The sequence below is a fragment of the Emys orbicularis genome, chromosome 12 (assembly GCF_028017835.1).
Source record: "Emys orbicularis isolate rEmyOrb1 chromosome 12, rEmyOrb1.hap1, whole genome shotgun sequence".
NCBI lineage: Eukaryota > Metazoa > Chordata > Testudines > Emydidae > Emys > Emys orbicularis.
This window is the reverse complement of record NC_088694.1, coordinates 20,848,105-20,866,649: the sequence shown is the minus strand read 5'-3', so window position 1 is coordinate 20,866,649 and position 18,545 is coordinate 20,848,105. Positions and strand designations below refer to the sequence as shown.

Sequence of the window (18,545 nt, the reverse complement as noted above, 5' to 3'; positions counted from 1 at the left end):
AGCTCTGACGATGCTGATCCATGCAGTGGTCCCTGCAGTAGTCCTCATCCCAACAATCTCTGCATTCCCTCACTACCTTTCGGTGGTTCTTGCCCTTTCTCTTTCCACAGCCACCACCTGTCCCCATCTCAATGCTGCCAGACCTATGATGCTGCAGGCCCTTGCCAAGAAACTTCATCTCCCTTCAGCAATTCTCAGCTCTTTCCAATGCTATGGTCCCTGAATCCTCTTTACCCTCCGCTCCATCTCTCTGCTGCAACTGCCTCTGAATCTACCCCTCCATGTCCCCCGTATGCTGGGGCAGTCTTCACCCCCCTCTCGCAACTTTATGATGAGTTTCATGATATTTGATGATTTTTGTAAAGCCCTTGTTGCTGGAATCAAGAGAATGCATGAAAATAAGAACTTTGCCTTTAAAAAAAACAAAAAACAAGTTTCTAACCTGCAGTGCTGCAGAAAAAGGCCAGAAGATGTGAAGCAAGTGCATTCGGAGTGCTCAGAAACCAGAAGGCAAATAGAAAGAACCTGTCATTGATTACTTTTATAAAGCGTGTGATTTCTCAGCAAAATCCAGAACATGGGGAGGGGGACTGGCTCATGATTTTTGAGCATTTAAGGCTTGCGATTCCTAACCCCCGGGGTTATCCTGGGAGGAGCACCAGCGAGAGCCGCAGCAGCCTGTTGAGGGTGAGGTTTTGCTTTAGCTCCATTTGTTAACACTGGCTAGTTTGAACTTTTAGCCCGGATCTGGCTGCGGCATCGAGAGCAGCCCCTGCAGGCTCAGCTTCACCCAGGACTCAGCAGCCACCTCCACCATTCTTCACTATAGCTCAGTGGGGCACCACTGCCTGGGGCAAAGAGCCCCGCCCCATGGGCAGCCCCAGCAGGGGACGTGGCTAGATCCTCCTTGGACAGGAATCCCCAGCAGGCCTGGTCCTGGGGGCAGCAGGGAAAGCTCTAGCCATTGCTCCCCACGAGTTTAACTTTTTCCTATTACTGCCCCTTTAAACCTGCCTCCCTTCATTTGAGTGGCTGGGCATCCAACCAATCAGCGAAATACACATCCCAGCCAGGGCCCCGCCCCTCTCCCGAAGCGACCCGGTTGGAGTGAACCACGCGGCCTCACTAGGGAGGGGGGATAATTTGGAATCGTCTCAGCGCTGCTCCCACCCCCACCCACCCACCTCCCAGGGCGCGTTGTGCTTGTTCCCGGTTCGGCAGGGACAAGACGGATCAATTCACCAGCGCCCACTGCTGTTTGACTCCCTCCGCGCCCCTTCCACGCCCCCCCTCCCTGCGGAGCCGGGTGGTACGGGCCGGCGCCCTGGGCGGAAGCAGACACGTTTCTGCTTCCCTTGGTGAGGCGGCCAGGGGCAGAATGGCGGCCCCGGGTAAGGAGCAGCCTCCCCCCTTCCCGGGGCAGCGGCGGGGGTGCACTGCCAGCCTCCCCCTGTAGGGCGAGATGGTTCCGCCTGTCGGGGGTGCTCCCCTCCCGCCCCCCACTCAGGTGGGGCCAGGGCCACACGGTCTGGGGAGGAGCGCTCCCGGGCCGGTACGCGGCAGCCCCGCCCGGGGGGGCGCCAAGGGCTGTGTGGCCGCCCCCCCCCCCAGCCCTAGGGGGGCTGGTCTGCCCCGGCGCAGGGGGCGTGTGGGCTCCCCTGTGCCCCAGCCCTAGGGGGCCGCTGTGGGGGGGCTCGTGGGATCCGTTATCTCCCAGCCCGGGGAGTTTTTGTGGCCTCCCTTCATGTTTCCCGGGGGCTGCCTGACCTAGACACGGGGGGTTCCGGGTGTAGGTTGTGTCATTGTGTTGGAAGAAGGAGGCTTCGCAGGTTCCCTGCAGATGGTCAGGCTCGGGCCTTGCTAGTTCTCCTCTGGAAGTGCATTTCATGGCCGGATCCCTGCTTTCATCCCTCCCTGCTTTAATTCCCCCACTTCCCCGGGCTTTGTGACCTGCACTGTCCCGGAGGAGCACGGCAGTCACACTGGCTCATAGATTGAAATGGGGCTTGAATGTACTTGAGGCTTGATCCATTGATGGTTTTGAAAATTAGGTCAAAAGCTGTTAGCCTGACCTGGCTCTCTTTCTCTGTTCTTGTGTTCTCTATTTTAATGCAGTCGTCCCACCCCTTGTCATTCTTTTTTCCCTTGCCTTTTCCCACAGGGCTGCCAGAATTGGACAATTACGCTAGCACTGTCTATTTCTAGTAGTGCTGTTGGCGATTTTCCATCTGGTAGTGGAAAATAAAGGTCAGCAGAGCACAATTGTGCAGTCGGGGTGCATCCCACACTGAAATCTTTCCTGCACTTAGTTTCCTCAGCTGCCCTCTGACTAGCTCTCCCCACTTGGGAGTCCTTTCGGTTATGTAGGAACCAAGTCAAATCTTTAGCACCGTAAACTGCTCACAAGGGACTCCTGAGCAGTCCTGCACCTTAAATAGTATCTTTCACTTGTCTATAATATTCTTGCAAAGCCTTATGTCACCACTTCTGACTTGAACAGTTTTACTGGCCGCTATTCAGAACTGTCAGAATTATACAGAGGCTGCTGTCGGTTGCCTCTTGGGAGTGGAGAGCATCACCTCTGCAGTGCTCCCAGCTTGTGCTATCCAGAAGAATGAGAGACCAAAAGTGACCTTCAGACTAAGTTCTCCTGCTCAGTTCTGTGGAGTTGATGGGCCAGAATAGGTATTTCCATTTGAAGTGTTTTTAAGTTGGGTGGACCACAGTAACTGCTAGTCCAGCAATGCTAACTATTCACTAATGCCAAACATGTCTTCTGTTAATGAAACAAAATGCACTGTGTTCAATAGCATCTTTCTTTTTTCAGGTTCACACACCCTCTTCATCTTGGCTTTAACATTTGTGGCCAGCATCCGAGCCCTGACACCTACCCATTATCTCACAAGGCGTGATGTGGAGAGACTGAAAGCTTCCTTGGACCGCCCATTCAATGATTTAGAAGCTGCTTTTTACTCCATTGTAGGACTCAGCAAGCTGGGACTGCAAGTGTCTGATGAACAAGTGAGGAGATGCTGCAATAACTTGTATAGTCATAAAAATTCACCTCTCTCCCTCTCACCCTTTTTTATCTTGAGATCTTTTTCATATGTTGCTAAATCCTAGGTTTTGAGACCAGTTGGAAGCATTTCTACATATCAGTAACTTAGATAGGTACTTCCTGCTGCCCTAAGTATTTCCAAAAGCAGTAACATTAGAATGGTGCCTGAAATAACTTCCTAATATTAATTATTGGTCTTCTTTCAAGCTAAGGATCTGAGTTTTCTTGGCATTTCTTGGGCTATTGTGTTGTACTGTAGAAACAAATATAATACAGGAAGTGCAGCATTTTGTTGATCTGTGATCAGTAACACTGATTGTGAATTTTACCCCTACCATACTATAGTACTATACTGCATTTTATTCGGGAAAACTCACAACTACATTTTCCTCTCCAGTAGATCATGCTTAATAACAACCCGGATATTAACAGATTCTGGTTAATAGCAACACTTGCTGGGAATTAGTCCCATGCCATTTACTTTATTGTTAATGGAGTTTGGGTATTGGCAACAGGCATGCAGGCACACAAGGACCTCACAGGAGGTAAGGGGTGCAGGCTGCGAGGGGAGCATGTGACAGGGCAGTAACTGGGAGAAGAGCTGCAGCTTGAATGCTGATGCTGTGTGGTACCTCTCACTGTGCTCTCCACGCTGTGCCCTGCCAGGGAGCTCCTGCCAGGGAGCTGCAGCCAGGGAAGAAAGTGCTGGGACATGCTGAGTCCCAACCCCCGGAGAGCATAGGGAGAGGTGCCGTGCGCCTTCAGGGGCCCCCAGCACTCCTACTCCCCATAGAAAGCCTTGGCATCCAGGCTGCAGCCCACCTGCTGTCCTGCCCACAGGCAATTTTGCAGGGCTGTAGCCAGGAGAGGCACATCCCAGCGCTTTCTTCCCTGGCTGCAGCCTCACAAACCTGCCTTCTGCTTATTGGCAACTGCTGGATAATAGCAACATTTTGCTGATAACTGAGGCATTGCTAATAAGCAGAATCTACTGTAGTTACTACTCATAAAATGTCAGTACTGACAAGACCATTCATTTTACTACATTAGCTTGCAATTGTATTAGCATACCTTTCAACTCACTTTGTCATTGAAGTATCAGCTGTGGGGAATAGCTTTTGTCATGCTGGTTTACTCAAAACATTTCACTTTCATTGAAATCAGATGACCACTTTGCAGTTGTGTTAAGTTGGAATTTGCAGTGTGCTCCTGTCCCATTTCTAGTAGCTTCATTTTAGCTGGTATAGTGGAAAAACTCCCACATAATTTTCTCCTGTTATTCTTGGCTATAATATAAATATATTTCTAGTGCGTGCATCACCAGTATGCCCTAAGCTCCTAGCATTTTTACACTCTTTTCCTACTATGAGTAATTCCTCATCTTTAGTGTTTACATCTTTTAAACACGTGTAGATGTCACATCACACTACTCAGATGTCACCTAGTTAAGCTACACATAGTTAGCTGTTTCAATCCTTCCTCATAAATATTTCCTCTAGCCCATTAATGATAGTGTTGCTGTTCTTTGAACTCTCTCCATTTTGTCAGCAGTAGCATAGCTTTTGCTTCTACACTGTCAACACGTGTCCAGTATGTGTGCTTTTCTACTTATTTTTTCTAGATATTATACTTTTCCACGGTTAAGAGTAATAAGATAAGAATGGCCATACCGGGTCACACCAATGGTCCATCTAGCCCAGGGGTTCTCAACCTTTTTCTTTTTGAGCCCCCGCCCCCCCCCCCAGCATGCTATAAAAACTCCATAGCCCACCTGTGCCACAACTACTGTTTTTTCTGCATATAAAAAACAGGGTTGGGGGTAGCAAGCAGGGCAGTTGCTCAGGGCCCCACGCCACAGGGGGCCCTATGAAGTTGCTCAGGCTTTGGCTTCAGCCCTGGGTGGCAGAGCTTAGAGCCCTGGGCTTTAGTCCCAGGCGGTGGGGCTTTGGCTTTCTGCCCTGGGCATTAGACTTGCTGGGGACCCCCTGAAACCTGCTCGTTGCCCCCCAGGGGGCCTCAGACACCTGGTGGAGAACCACTGGTCTAGGCCAGTATACGGTCTTGCAACAGTGGCTGATTGCAGACGCTTCAGAGGCAATGGGAACAAGACAGTTGTTGAATGAGCCAACCCAAATTGTCCAGTCCCAGCTTCTGACAGATTTAGGGACACCCAGAGCATGGGGTTGCATCCCTGACCATCTTGGCTAATAGCCATTGATGGACATGTCCTCCATGAACTTACCTAAAAAAATTTTAACCAGTTATACAAGTAGTAGTAACAAAATGCTAGCCAAATTCATAATATTTTGATACCCAAAAATACTGCATCTTGTTTAACTTCATCCAGTAGAATAAATGTATCCAAACCCTGTGGTACAGACTTGCTCTCCAGTTATTCAAGGAGCAGCTATTCATATAACATCTACAAATGGTTGAAAACTCTCTCCTATTTTACAAGTTATGTGCCTTATCGTAATGATCTGACCTCTACTTATCCCTTTAGTCTGTCAGTGAGAAACTTGTCATAGAGTGCAGAGAAAAATTCATATTGCTTAACTTCAAGTTTGTATTTGTTGAGCTGATTTTCTTCCTGTTTATTTTTGGAAGTCTGGATTGTCATCTGTTAACCATTTCACATTTTTTAATCAATAAAATCATCATTCACATGGATTTCCTCCGTCCTTGAAGAAGTGGCGCTGCTAAATACATTTTAAGTCCAATATGGTTAGTAAAATTGGACACAATTTTAATTCAGCATTCATTTGCATTGCAGACAACATGAAAATAATTTGATCATTGTGCTTACTAGAGTGTTATCCTACTTTGGGGTTTTGGTCAATACAGTAATGAAGTGAATTGCATGTAGTTGTCTCCCTTGCAAAGAGTATTTAAGGTCTTCTTAGAGTGTCACTGAACTCCATGTTTAGTGGCAACAGGTGTGACTCAAATCATAAATTGACTTCTCTTTCTGCACAGGCTGCATGTAACTTCATCAAGTCTAACGTGGATCCCAACAGTGTTGATTCCCTTTTCTATGCTGCACAAGCCAGTCAGGCTCTGTCTGGATGTGAGGTGAGTTCAAGCCCCTAAATTATAGTCATTTCAATATTTGCTTTTGTTCTTGGCCAAAATGACTTCTTCATCTTATGTTAGCATGCTGTAAAGTGGTTGTGTTTTATCTTACGGTTTACAAAGTACTTTGGGATCCTCTAGGGCAATTGGTTCTCAAACTAGGGCCGCCGCTTGTTCAGGGAAAGCCCCTGGCAGGACGGGCCAGTTTGTTTTCCTGCCACGTCTGCAGGTTCGGCCAATTGCAACTCCCACTGGCCGCAGTTCGCCGCTACAGGCCAATGGGGGCTGCAGAAAGGGCAGCCAGCACATCCCTTGGCCCACGCCGCTTCCTGCAGCCCCCATTGGCCTGGAGCAGTGAACCGCGGCCAGTGGGAGCCGCGATCGGCCGAACCTGCAGACGTGGCAGGTAAACAAACCATCCCTCCCGCCAGGGGCTTTCCCTGAATAAGCGGCGGCCCTAGTTTGAGAACCACTGCTCTAGGATAAAGACTATGATATAAAAGCACCTTTTCCTAGAGGATCCCAAGGCATTTAATAAACCATACATATAAAATATAACAAAAACATAGCTACCTTGCAGCATACTAACAGTAGGGGGAAGTAGAAGTTGATATATAAACGAGTATTTCGATCCTGAACAATTTTGAACATTTGGACAAAAATTTACCTTTTTCACCTCACCTTGAGTTTTAATGAGGCAGAGAGCAATATGGCTTTTTTTTTTTTTTTTTGTACCTCAGCACTATCAGCATTTTCAGGCAGGGGCACAGCTTTGAGGCCCTTATAATTTGTACATACAAAAACTACATTAAAATAACATTGACTGCTTGATTCTGCAACCTCTAAAGTTAGAAAATGCCAGATTTAGAGTGACCCGTGCAACCTTAATTCTGCCCCTTGTGTGTCCATCCTGTGTACTGAATGCAGCAGTGGACCCTGTAGAAAAGCAGTATGTGGTCGTATAATTAAAGACTGTCACAACACACATGCTTGCATAAGACCACTTGATTGCTAAGTTATGTATGTATCTTGTTACAAAATGTTCCTTAATATGTTCAAAATTCACATACAACCCAAACCTGAGTATACAGCTACCCCCATTGCTATACAGCCCTCCCTCACCATCCAGTTACTCTGTATCCTTATGCCACGTGGCAACACTGCTGGCCATCCTGCAGATATCCCTCCTGCCCCTGGACAGTCGCCCCCTTTTATCAATACAAATTCCCCTCCATATCATTCCTGATGTCAGAGGATCTCAGGGTTGTGAAGGTTACCGCCTCACCCTCCACCCCTAATGCCTTGACCAAGCAAATTGCATGCATGAACAGATAGCTGATATGGTATCTGAGGCAGAGCCAGCCTCTTTTGGAGTGGGGGGTGGTCCTCATGTTGTTTGGGCCCCTCTTGGTGAGTTATTGTATAGCCAAAAAAGAAGGAGCCACTATCTTTTTGGTAGGACTCACTAAAACTGGTCATGTTATACTTTATAAGCTCTTAGGGACAAGGATCATATTTTTGTTCTGTGTACAGCACCTACCACAATGGGGCCTGGTCTGTGACTGGGGCTCCTAGGTGCCACTGCAATACAAATAAGCTTTTTATTATTTAACCTAAAAGATAGCAAATGACAGAGGACCTTTTTCCCCTACCAGATTCTGCCCGTTCTTAGGTCAAATGTTGAGCACCCTTTCGTTCTTATGGACAGATTCATTTAAACGTGGTCTTACATTTTCTGTGTGTTCCGTCTCAGGTTGCCATTTCAAATGAGACCGGAGAGCTGCTGCTTGCAGCTGTCAGTGAGGATTCCTCAGTCAACCAGATCTTCCATGCCGTCGGAGCCCTGAGTGGCTTTGGGCTTCCTCTAGCATCCCAGGAAGCACTTAGTGCCCTCACTTCTCGTCTTAGCAAGGAAGAGAACGTCCTGGCGTAAGTTTTGCAAAAAATAAAACCATTCACTCAGCTGCATATTCATCCTTTGTAAAGATGGTTTTTTGAAGTGAAGGCCACTTGCACATGTATGGTTTTTTTTATAATGCAGATTTAGTGAATTAGACACTGCATTTCCAGCGGTGACTTCTATCCACTCCAATGTCTACTGCTTGGGAGAATAAAATGCTTGTAAATGAGCTGGTGAAAATATGCTCTCTTCCCTTAATTGTTCACCTTCAGGTTTTGCAAACCAGTTTTTAGTATTTTCATTTTAGTTTAAGAACAATGACCTTGGAAGAAACTGGCTTTTTTAGAAAGTAAAAGTTCATTTGTTTTGATCTCTGGAGAATCTGGCTTGTGTTCTGCCACAATCCATTGCTCACAGGTCAAGAGCAATCTAATTTGGGGGGGGGAATCCTTTGGTGACACAAGCATCATGATATTTAGCATCCTTAGAATTTTTTAATAGCTTTATTCGAGTCGATGAGCTTGGAAAGAGAATGGAGCTGTTCGGCAGAAGAGAGGAAGCTTTATAGGTGCTAAGACCCTCAACTCCCACTGAAAGACAACAGGAGCTGAGCCCATCAGCAGATTGTAGTATTGGGCCTGTTGATGACTCAGACCTCTGAAGTTACCTGCACTGATTGGCAGTCATTTGACAGTTTTATCTCACAAGGTGTGCTCCACAAGAGCAATTTCTCTGTTTTGAGCATCCAACTGAGGCTCTGAATAAGAAGCTCTTTCCTGCCAGTATTGTAACTTGAATGCAATTTGTTTGCTTGTGACATTCATGTCAATCAGTTTTCTAGTTTGCTTATTAGGCAGGAGATGTACTCAAGAAAACCATATCCTATATGTAATAAGCACTTACTTTGCTAGTGAACAGACTTGTAGATCATGACCAGAATGGACATTTACTATTAAACATCCTGTCAGAATAGTACATTTGATTGAGAGTCTTGACCTAATTGTTGTATACTTTGCTTGTAATTACATCCATTCCTTTCCCCACACCCAACTCTAAACAATTTTCTGCTCATTTTGAAAAATATGCTAAGTAATTTTGTGTAGTACAGATAAGCGGTTGCAAGAAACTAGAGACCTGAACATCCATATTTAAAAAAGGGAAGAGGGGGTTGTGAAAACTGTTATACCCTGAGAGTGATCCATTTGTAACACTGTAATTTACTTTGAATAATCTAGGGCCCAGACTTTCAAATGTAAATTCCTAATGTCAGGCTCCAAATCCATATTTAGGGACTTATAGGGGTGTTCTCCTTTTCACAAGTGTTGGGCAGGCACAACTGCTATCAAAGTCAATGGGACTTCTGGATTCTCATCGTCTCTGGAAATTCTTAAGCACTAAAATGCAAAAAATTTGACTTACGGTTTTATCAGTAATGCAAGTGCACTATTTTTTTTTGTATACATGCATTTTCCTTAACCCAATAGTGTCCCTTTACTTGACATAGCTGAAATTAAATATTCAGTTTCCCGTGTGCCTGTTCAGGTTTCTGTTGCCCCCTGAGAACCCCCCACCTCCACAAATCGACTGACAGAATGTACTAACTGCCTCTGTTTTCCATTTCAGTTGCTTTGGTTTTAACAATGTTACGCTTTTAAACTGGTAAAATCACACACTACTTGCTCATCCCTGCTTTGATTTTCATTGTTCCAGAACCATTCAGGCGTTACAGACGGCATCCTACTTGTCCCAGCAGGCAGACCTGAGTGGCATTGTGGAGGAGATAGAGGTAGGAACTTGCTTTACTCTTAAATTGCCGAGGCGGTCTTTAGAAATCCGCAGCTCTGAAAGATTGTTTTAGAATGCAGCATTGGCTAACTCCCTCCCTTCTCTGCAGTGTTGGAGTTTGTTCGAAAACTCCTTTCAAAGCAGAATTCTTCCCTGTGAATAAGATTGAACAAGTATGTGGACTCTAGATCTAACAAAGGTGATCTTCAATTCACATTAAACCCAGAAAATTACTAGCGGTGGTTCAAGCCAATTAATGCCTTTATTTACTACTTCTGTTTTTTCCCAAAACAATGATACTAGAGTATTTTAACAGAGTCACAATAATGTAGGACTGGAATGTAAAGACATCATCTGGTCCAGCTCCCTATGTTGAGGCAGGACCAAGTATATTAGACCATCCCTGACAGGTATTTCTCTAACTTTTCTTTAAAAACCTCCAATGTTGGGGATTCCCCAGCCTGCTTTGGACACCTATTCCACTGCTTACCTATCCCTATAATAAGAAAGTTTTTCCTGGTATCTAACCTAAATCTCCTTTGCTGCGGATTAAGCCCATTACTACTTGTACTACCTTCAGCAGACATGGAGAACAATTGATCACTGTGCTGTTTCTAACAACCCTTAACATATTTGAAGACTGTTATCAAGCCCCCGCTCAGTCTTCTTTTCTCAAGACTAAACATGCCCTGTTTTTTAACCTTACCTCATAGGTTTTCTAAACGTATCACATGTGTTGCTCTCTTTTGCACTCTCTCCAATTTGTCCACCTCTTTCTTATAGTACAGTGCCCAGAATTGGTCACAGTGCTCCAGCTGAGACCTCACCAATGCCAAATAGAGCTGTACAAATACCTCCCATGTCTTACATATGACACTCCTGTTAATACAACCCAGAATGATATTAGCCTTTTTTGCAACTGCATTACATTGTTGGCTCATATTCAATTTGTGATCCACTATAACCCCCCAGATCCTTTTCAGCAGTACTATCGCCTAGCCAGTTATTCCTCATTTTGTAGTTGTGCATTTGATTTTTCTTTCCTAAGTGTAGTACTTTGCATTTGTCTTTATTTAATTTTATCTTGTTGATTTCAGACCAGCTTTCCAGTTTGTCAACGTTGTTTTGAATTCTAGTCCTGTCCTCCAAAGTGCTTGCAACTTCTCCCAGCTTAGTGTCATGTGCAGATTTTAGAAGTGTGCTCTCCACTCCCATCAGCCAAGTCATTAATGAAAAGCTGACCCCTGCAAAACACCATTTTGCTTATGGTCTTTCAACCAGTTGTGACTCACCTTATAGCTATTGTAATTCTTTGGGTCTCTTTGTTCCCCCTTTTAAAGAGAGGAACTATGTTTGTCTTTCTCCAGTCCCCGGGGACCTCACCTGTCCACCATGAGTTCTCAAAGAGAATTGCAATCATTCTGAGATTGTTTCAGCTACTTCCTTAAGTACCCAAGGATGAATTTCATCAGGCCCTGCCAACTTGAATACATCTAACTTACCTAAATATTCTTTAACCCTATTTTGGCTTGTGTTCCTTCCCCTTTGTTGTTAATAGTAATTATGTTGAGCCACAGTTAACCTTTTAGTGAAAAGTGATGCAAAATAGGCATTAAATGACTACTTGATATTGTCCATTATTAGCTCTCCTTCCCTGCTAAGTAGAGGACCCACACTTCCCTTTGTCTTTCTTTTGTTCCTAATGTATTTAAAGAACCTCTTCTTCTTGCCTTTTATGTCCCCTTTATATCTTAGCCTTTCTAATTTTGTCCCTAGATGTTTGTGCTATTCTTTTATGTTCACCCTTAGCAATTTGTCCATGTTTCAATTTTTCTGTAGGAATCCTTTTAATATTCAGGTTATTAAAGAGCTCCTAATGGAGCCATATTGACCTCTTACCATTTCTATCTTTTCTTCTCATTGAGATAGTTTGCTGTTGTGCCTTTTAATATTGTCTCTTTGAGAAACTGTCAGCTCTCCTTTCCATTAGATTTTCTTCCCAGGAGACCTTACCTACCAGTTCTGAGTTTAAAGTCTGCTTTGGCCTTGTTCTGCTGCTCTCACTCCTTCCTTTTCTTAGAAGCTTGAAATCTCATTTCATGATCGCTTTCACCCAAAATACCTTCAACCTTTGGATTTGCAACCAATTCCTCCCGGTTAGTCACAATCATGTCTAAAATGTCTGTCCCTCTAGTTACTTCCTCTGCCTTCAGAAACAAAAAGTTCTCCTCAGTACATTCCGAGAACTTACTGGACATTTTTTATTTTGCCCTACTAGTTTTCCAACAGATGTCTGGGTAGTTAAAGTCCCTCATTACTACCAGGCCTTGTGTTTTGGCTATTTTCATAGCTTTAAAAGTTGTTCAGATTACAGTAGAGAAAATTCTCATAGTGATCCCAATACAAATACTCCATGAATGTATGCCTAATAGATGGAATTAATCTGAGTAGTTCGGCTGTCAGTGGTACTTGTCTTTACCTTCCATACAATTTTTCTCACTCGTTGCTGCCAGGATCTTGTTGCCCGCTTGGATGACCTAGGTGGGGTATATCTGCAGTTTGAAGAAGGACTTGAGACTACTGCATTATTTGTTGCTGCTACTTACGGCCTGTCAGACCATGTGGGTACAGAGCCAGCGATGAAGGAGGTATGTAACAGATCCTATGATCCAGAAGGTGTAGTAGCTGGTAAAAAAACACTTGTGAAAGAACATTAATTATTGTATCTGGAGAGCATTAAAAGGTGTAAGCAGCAGGTATAACTGAGAGCAGAAATTGACCCATAGCAAGGACTTATAGGTTCTAAAGTTTTACACTGTTTTGTTTTTGAGTGCAGTTATGTAACCAAAAAAAAAAATCTACATTTGTAAGTTGCACTTTCACAATAGAGATTGTACTACAGTACTTGTATGAGGTGAATTGAAAAAAACTATTTCTTTTGTTTATCATTTTTACAGTGCAAATATTTGTAATCAAAAATAATATAAAGTGAGCACTGTACATTTTGTATTCTGTATTGTAATTGAAGTCAATATATTTGAAAAATGTAGAAAAACAAAAAAAAATTAATAAATTTCAATTGGGATTCTATTGCTTAACAGTGCGATTAATCGCAATTAATTTTTTTGAGTTAATCACGTGAATTAACTGCAATTAATCGACAGCCCTAATAGAAATCATTATTGCAAGCCCTCTACAGTATCATTTCCTAAGCATCTTTTAGGGTAAAATTCACTGAACCTCAGTGTACCGTTATAACCTGTTTTGTGTAAGGACCTGAAAAAAGAAGCTAGGCTGAGCCACTTGGTGCATCATTCAGGTAATAGCAGCAATGGAGGGGGTTGAGAATGAAGCCTGTGTATGGAATCGGAGTTCGTTCTTGGCCCTTTTCCATGCTGCTGCCAAGCAGTAATTTGGATGTCGCTTTTGACACAAAGGTTCTGGTGAACACAGTCGCACATTTCAGACTGTCAGAGTCCCAAGACAGAAAAAAATAAATTGGTCCAATTAGAGAAAATTGTTTAGCGTTGATTCTAAATCAGACTGTCAGGAGCTCTTTTGTTGGATGACTTTTTAACTGAATGGGGAAAATACCTTCTCTTCAGAAAGCTGCCCGAGTTATTTTAAAGTTTAGCCGGTTTATAATATTTAAAACAACTCCCCTTACAGTTTTCATGGTGTTAAACCAGTGTATCTGTTGATGATTAAGTCCCCAATCCCGCAAGATGCTCTGTTCTGTTGAAGAGCACTTTGTGAGATTGGCACGTAATAGAGGATCTGATGCTTCCATCTGGGTGCCTTCAATTGGGGTCTCTTGTCCATTGACCATCAGTAGATGCAAACACAGGGGAAAATGAGACATCAGTAGATATGAACACAGTGGAAACTGAGCAACTAGAGGAACTTTAAATGCATTTGAGAAAACTAAAAGGAGATTGTTTAGGAGGTGACTGTGGTGGGTGTTTTTGGTCTGGTTTTGTAATGATAAATGAACTGTATCCGTTCCTCGGATATTGGACGGACTCTCTGGGATATGAGGTGTGTATACAGGCCTCTTATTGGCTTTGAGTACTATGCCATTTTCATACCCGAAGTTGGCCCCAATGCCTGTGCTTACATCAAGGGGTAGTCTTATAGTTTGAAACAAACAGGAATTCTAAAGATTCTGTATTAATTTGGGCTTCACCCTCCTGGCTTGTGCTGGGAACTCTAGACCCAAGAACAAGAATCCTAAGGTTCAACCCAGACGAAGAACAGGTAACTAACCTTCCATTGTTACAGGGCTGACCTAATAATAGTTTAAACAAAATGAATTTAAAAGAAAAGAAACATAAATCTTGTGGCTGTTGGGTACTGTATTTGTATTTGAATGAGACTATTTTGCCAGTCATATCTGCAGAGAGCTCTAAGGTAAAATCACCGGAGTATTAGTCAAGGCTTCTGTTCCTGCACAAGAAGGTTTTTAGCACTGTTAGGCTAGGCCCTTTTCAAATGTTGGGGAAAGCGGCCCTCCCTCTCCTTCCTTCCCCGCCACACCCCATGTTTGGCTAACACATGATTGGTTCCTCTTTGTTTCAGGATCAGATAATCCAGTTGATGAATGCAATTTTTAGCAAGAAGAACTTTGAGACACTCTCTGAGGCCTTCAGCGTGGCTTGTGCTGCAGGCTCTTTATCCCAGAACCGCTACCACTTGCCCGTCATCGTTGTCCCTGATGGGCCAGCAGCCGTGTCTCATCATCAACCCATCCTCAGGGTGAGCTCCTAGATCTGAATTTGTCCATAATCTTGGCTCAATCTGCAGTGTTGCAGGGATGGGATGGCTTAATGCGTTGGATAACGCCTTTCACTTTTGGCACCAGGGCTCAAGTGCAGACTTATTTCACATAGGCATTGAATGTGGATTTAGGAATTGAGTCTTATGGATCCCTGTGTACTGGGGACTAAGCAGAGACACTACCACAAAAAGCACCACAGTGCTCAGCATAATTGCTTTTATTAGGAGAATTAATAATGTTTCTCATCCCTATATGAAGGCATCATAAGGAACTTGGTAGACTGAGGATGCTGTGTTTCAAACTTGACATGTGTGGCCGTCAAATCATGGGGAATAGTAGTAGAGGGCAGGGGATTTCTACAAGTGAGTTGTCTTTGGATGCTTCTCCATCTTCCAAGAATTAGCTCCCTTGTTGGGTAGCCTTCCCAGAAATGTGGATCTCACTCTTACTAATCCACTTTTTCTCTTTCTAGCTGCAAGTGACCAATGTCATGTCACAGCCACTGACTCAAGCTGCTGTAAAGCTAGACCATGCCAAGTCTGCTTCTACCAAAGCCACTGTCCTTCACCAGATGCCGTTTGCCGTTTCAGAGTAAGGAACAAACCTGTTTCTACTGTTTGACATAAAGCAGCAACCTCTGTTATAAAAACAGGGGATTATTCCCCTTCTCTGCCTCTCATAAGAAAGAAACGCTTGTTAAATGATGGAATACTCAAGGCACCATAGTGATTTATTGGTGAGCGTAGTGACTTTGAGTGCTCTTTAGTAATGATACTGAATCATTGCCACATGTCATTTCCCTACTGATGCAATTCTCCCCACCCAAAAATATTTCTGACTGCTGGGAGGGAACATATGGTGTTTCTCCTCTTTCCCTAACTCCTTGGATAGATGAAGAATGATTTTGGCAGGGCTGATCTGTATGCTTAGGGTTGCCTTACTTATTTTGGATAGTGTGGTATATGCTTATCATAATTATCTTTGTTCTGACATCAGACTTGCACCTGAGATGTGGACTTAACGAGAGCCACATATGGTGCCCTAAAAGCCACATGTTTGGGGTTACTGCCATAATCCATCAGTTCAGACTGATCCAGCAAGAATTTGTGAGGGTGAGATGAAGTTGCCCCGCCTTCAAAAGAAATGATCATTCCTGCCCTCCAGTTTACTGTGTAAATTCACTCTGTTATAAACTTACTGTTCTTCTGCTCATGACTGTTAACCGTTGCAGTTACTGTAGATAGAGCATAAGTGTTTGTCTACAAGAAAAAATGCTGTAATAAAACTACGATCTAGTGTACCTAGAAAATATCAGACTTAAATGTAGAAGATATTTTTATTTTTGGAAGCGTTAAAGTCTCTTCTTAACCAGAAATGCTGAATTCATGCTAATATTTTTCAATTTGTATATGCTGCTTCTCTCAGATACTTGTAAGCTGTAGTAGAGGAAAATCTAGTATACCTTGCTCTTTGGAGCCTTTCACTTCTGTATAGTTGCACAAGTTTCCTATTTGTTAGTTTCCTATATGGATATTGTTGAGCATGTGTTTTCTGTTCTTTATATCTCTGCTCTTGTTGTCACAGAGACATCTTTGAGCTGAACTTCATGAATGCCAAACCTGCCAGTGGATATTATGATTTCTCCATCAGCGTCGATGGTGACAGTCGATTAATTGCAAACAAAGTTGAGGTGGGTGTGTTTTGATTGCTGTCTAATTGTCAAGTGTTTGTTCAATGGAACTACTTTTAATGTATCCCATATGAAGATCTGGCCCATTGTACTGAATGTGTGCTATCACAATCTTCTGCAAAGCAGCAGACTTTGATTTAGCCTAAGGGGTTGAGCATGGGGCTGGGAGTCAGGAGACCGGGGGGACGGAGGGATGTGAATTCCTAGCTCTGCCACTGGCCTGCTCTGTGACCTTGGGGCAAGTCGCTTCACCTGTTTCAGTTTCCCTATGTGTAAAATGGCCAAAAAGTACCTGGAAATCTACTGATGAAAAGTACCCAACGCTTAGGCTGTATTATTATTGTTATGACTACCTCAGGATCAGAAGCTAGATCTGGAGGGGATCAATTAGAGTAATTTTACTGATTATTAATCCTTTAGTAGGTAATATATGTACATCAAATACAGAACAAAGATTAGTAACATTGGCGATGTAAAGCAACTGTTTGCATAACATCCATTAGTATGAAGTGATGGAAGAACTCACTAGAAATATTGGTTCTCCAAGCTATTCAGAATTTGAGTCCATAAACTTCAGGATGTGGTTAAAGAGCCATGTTACGCAGTTCCTTATATAACATGAACATTAAACAGTTGATTTTTAATGTCTTTGTACATACTCTACAGTCAAACTTATGTTCCTTCCATCTTGAAAATAGGTAGACATTGATGTTCGTGTCAGAGCAAGACTGAGAGAGTCAAGTTGTGGGTGCAAATTAAAAAGCGCTTGTTCAAACACACCTCTGCTAGTAGAACAGTTGCCCACTGCCTGTTAGTCAAGGAAATGTAATTGTGAATAAATGTTTGGGATTCTACTTTTTCCCCAGATTTGCTCCAGGGAGAACATTCCATTCACAAAGTCACTGCAGTGGTGACAGTTGGGAACAATTGTCACTCTCCTCAAGTGATGTGTATTCTGGGGGGTTAACTTTTTGCCCTCAGTTGCCGCTAATGAAAAAATTAGCATTTAAAATCTTTCAGTTCAGTCAGCACAGAATGGGGGGAGGAAGACACTTATTTACAAGTGCTGGCCTCTGCCATGCTTATCAAAGTGGCGTTGTAATTGTGGTAATAATTGCACTTAGAGTGTCAGGAAGGGATTGATGGTCTTGCTTAAACTCTCTCGAGGCATGTGGCACCGGGGGAATGCATTAATGCCCATGGCTTTGTGTGATCGTCTCCTAATAAGAAGACTCATTGTTAGCGGGGAGGGCTGCGGGGGAGCTGTGTGTTCGGAGGCTGTCATTACCATTAATTGTCCCTAATGCATAGTAGTTTTTGACTGTAATGAGCTAAACTGCAGGGTTATTACTCCATGTGGAAAGACTGCATTTCCTGGCATTAAAATATTTGTGAGATGGGCTTGTGTGTAATAGTCAGTAAAGGGAGCTTCATGGAATAGCACTGAGGTGCTCTCAGTTGCCTTTAAAACTGGAAGTGGATCAGATTCTCACTTCCTTTGTTCCTGTCCTAGAACTAATATGAAGTTCTCTTCTCTGGCTAGTTTGGGGCAGGATCCACTAACAAGAAATCTTATGGGTAACATCTGTATTGAAATCTCTAATTCTCAGTTGTAAAGGGACAGAGTCAAGATTGGCAGGGCCAAAATCTAACCTACCTCTTTTTTGCTTTGAACATTGCAAATTAAGTTCTTTATGTAAGAGAAATCCTCTTGTGTGGCAGGGTCTGGAACTCAGAGCAACCCTACAGTAACGAACCATAGTACATGATGGGAAAACATCTTGGCAATGAATAGATTTTAACTCTCCAAGGAATGCTTTTATAAGATGGTGTGAAGGCCAAAATTATAACAGGTTCAAAAAAGAATTATATAAGTTCATGGAGGATAGGTCCATCAACGGCTATTAGCCAACAAGGTCAGGGATGCAACTCCACACTCTGAGTGTCCCTAGCCTGTGACTGCCAGAAGCTAGGACTGGACGACGGGATGGATCACTCAATGATTGCCTGTTCTGTTCATTCCCTCTGAAGCAGTTTGTATTGGCCACTGTTGGAAGACAGGATACTGGGCTAGTTGGACCCAGTGCTCTGACCCAGTGTGGCCATTCTTATGTGAGGAGAACAAATGTGCCAATTAAAAGCTATACTCTGCAGCAACTATTTATGATTGGGAGAAAGCTGGAAGTAAATCCCACTTGATTTGATTGATTACTTGGATTGTCAACTCTTGGGGCAGGGGCTGTCCTGTTTGTACAGCACCTAG

At 43.5% G+C, this 18,545-nt stretch overlaps 1 protein-coding gene across 1 annotated transcript in view; it reads left to right on the top strand.

Moving 5' to 3' along the window:
- Positions 1–1,342: 1,342 nt before the first annotated feature.
- RPN2 (ribophorin II) overlaps positions 1,343–18,545 on the top strand; it is a 31,770-nt gene continuing 14,567 nt past the window's right edge. Inside the window, exons 1-9 of the mRNA XM_065414117.1 lie at positions 1,343–1,391; positions 2,828–3,021; positions 6,035–6,130; positions 7,884–8,059; positions 9,741–9,816; positions 12,329–12,463; positions 14,394–14,570; positions 15,065–15,183; positions 16,177–16,282. Of these exons, the coding sequence (XP_065270189.1) occupies positions 1,379–1,391; positions 2,828–3,021; positions 6,035–6,130; positions 7,884–8,059; positions 9,741–9,816; positions 12,329–12,463; positions 14,394–14,570; positions 15,065–15,183; positions 16,177–16,282 (1,092 nt within the window). The 5' untranslated portion in view covers positions 1,343–1,378. The remainder of the gene's footprint in view (positions 1,392–2,827; positions 3,022–6,034; positions 6,131–7,883; positions 8,060–9,740; positions 9,817–12,328; positions 12,464–14,393; positions 14,571–15,064; positions 15,184–16,176; positions 16,283–18,545) is intronic.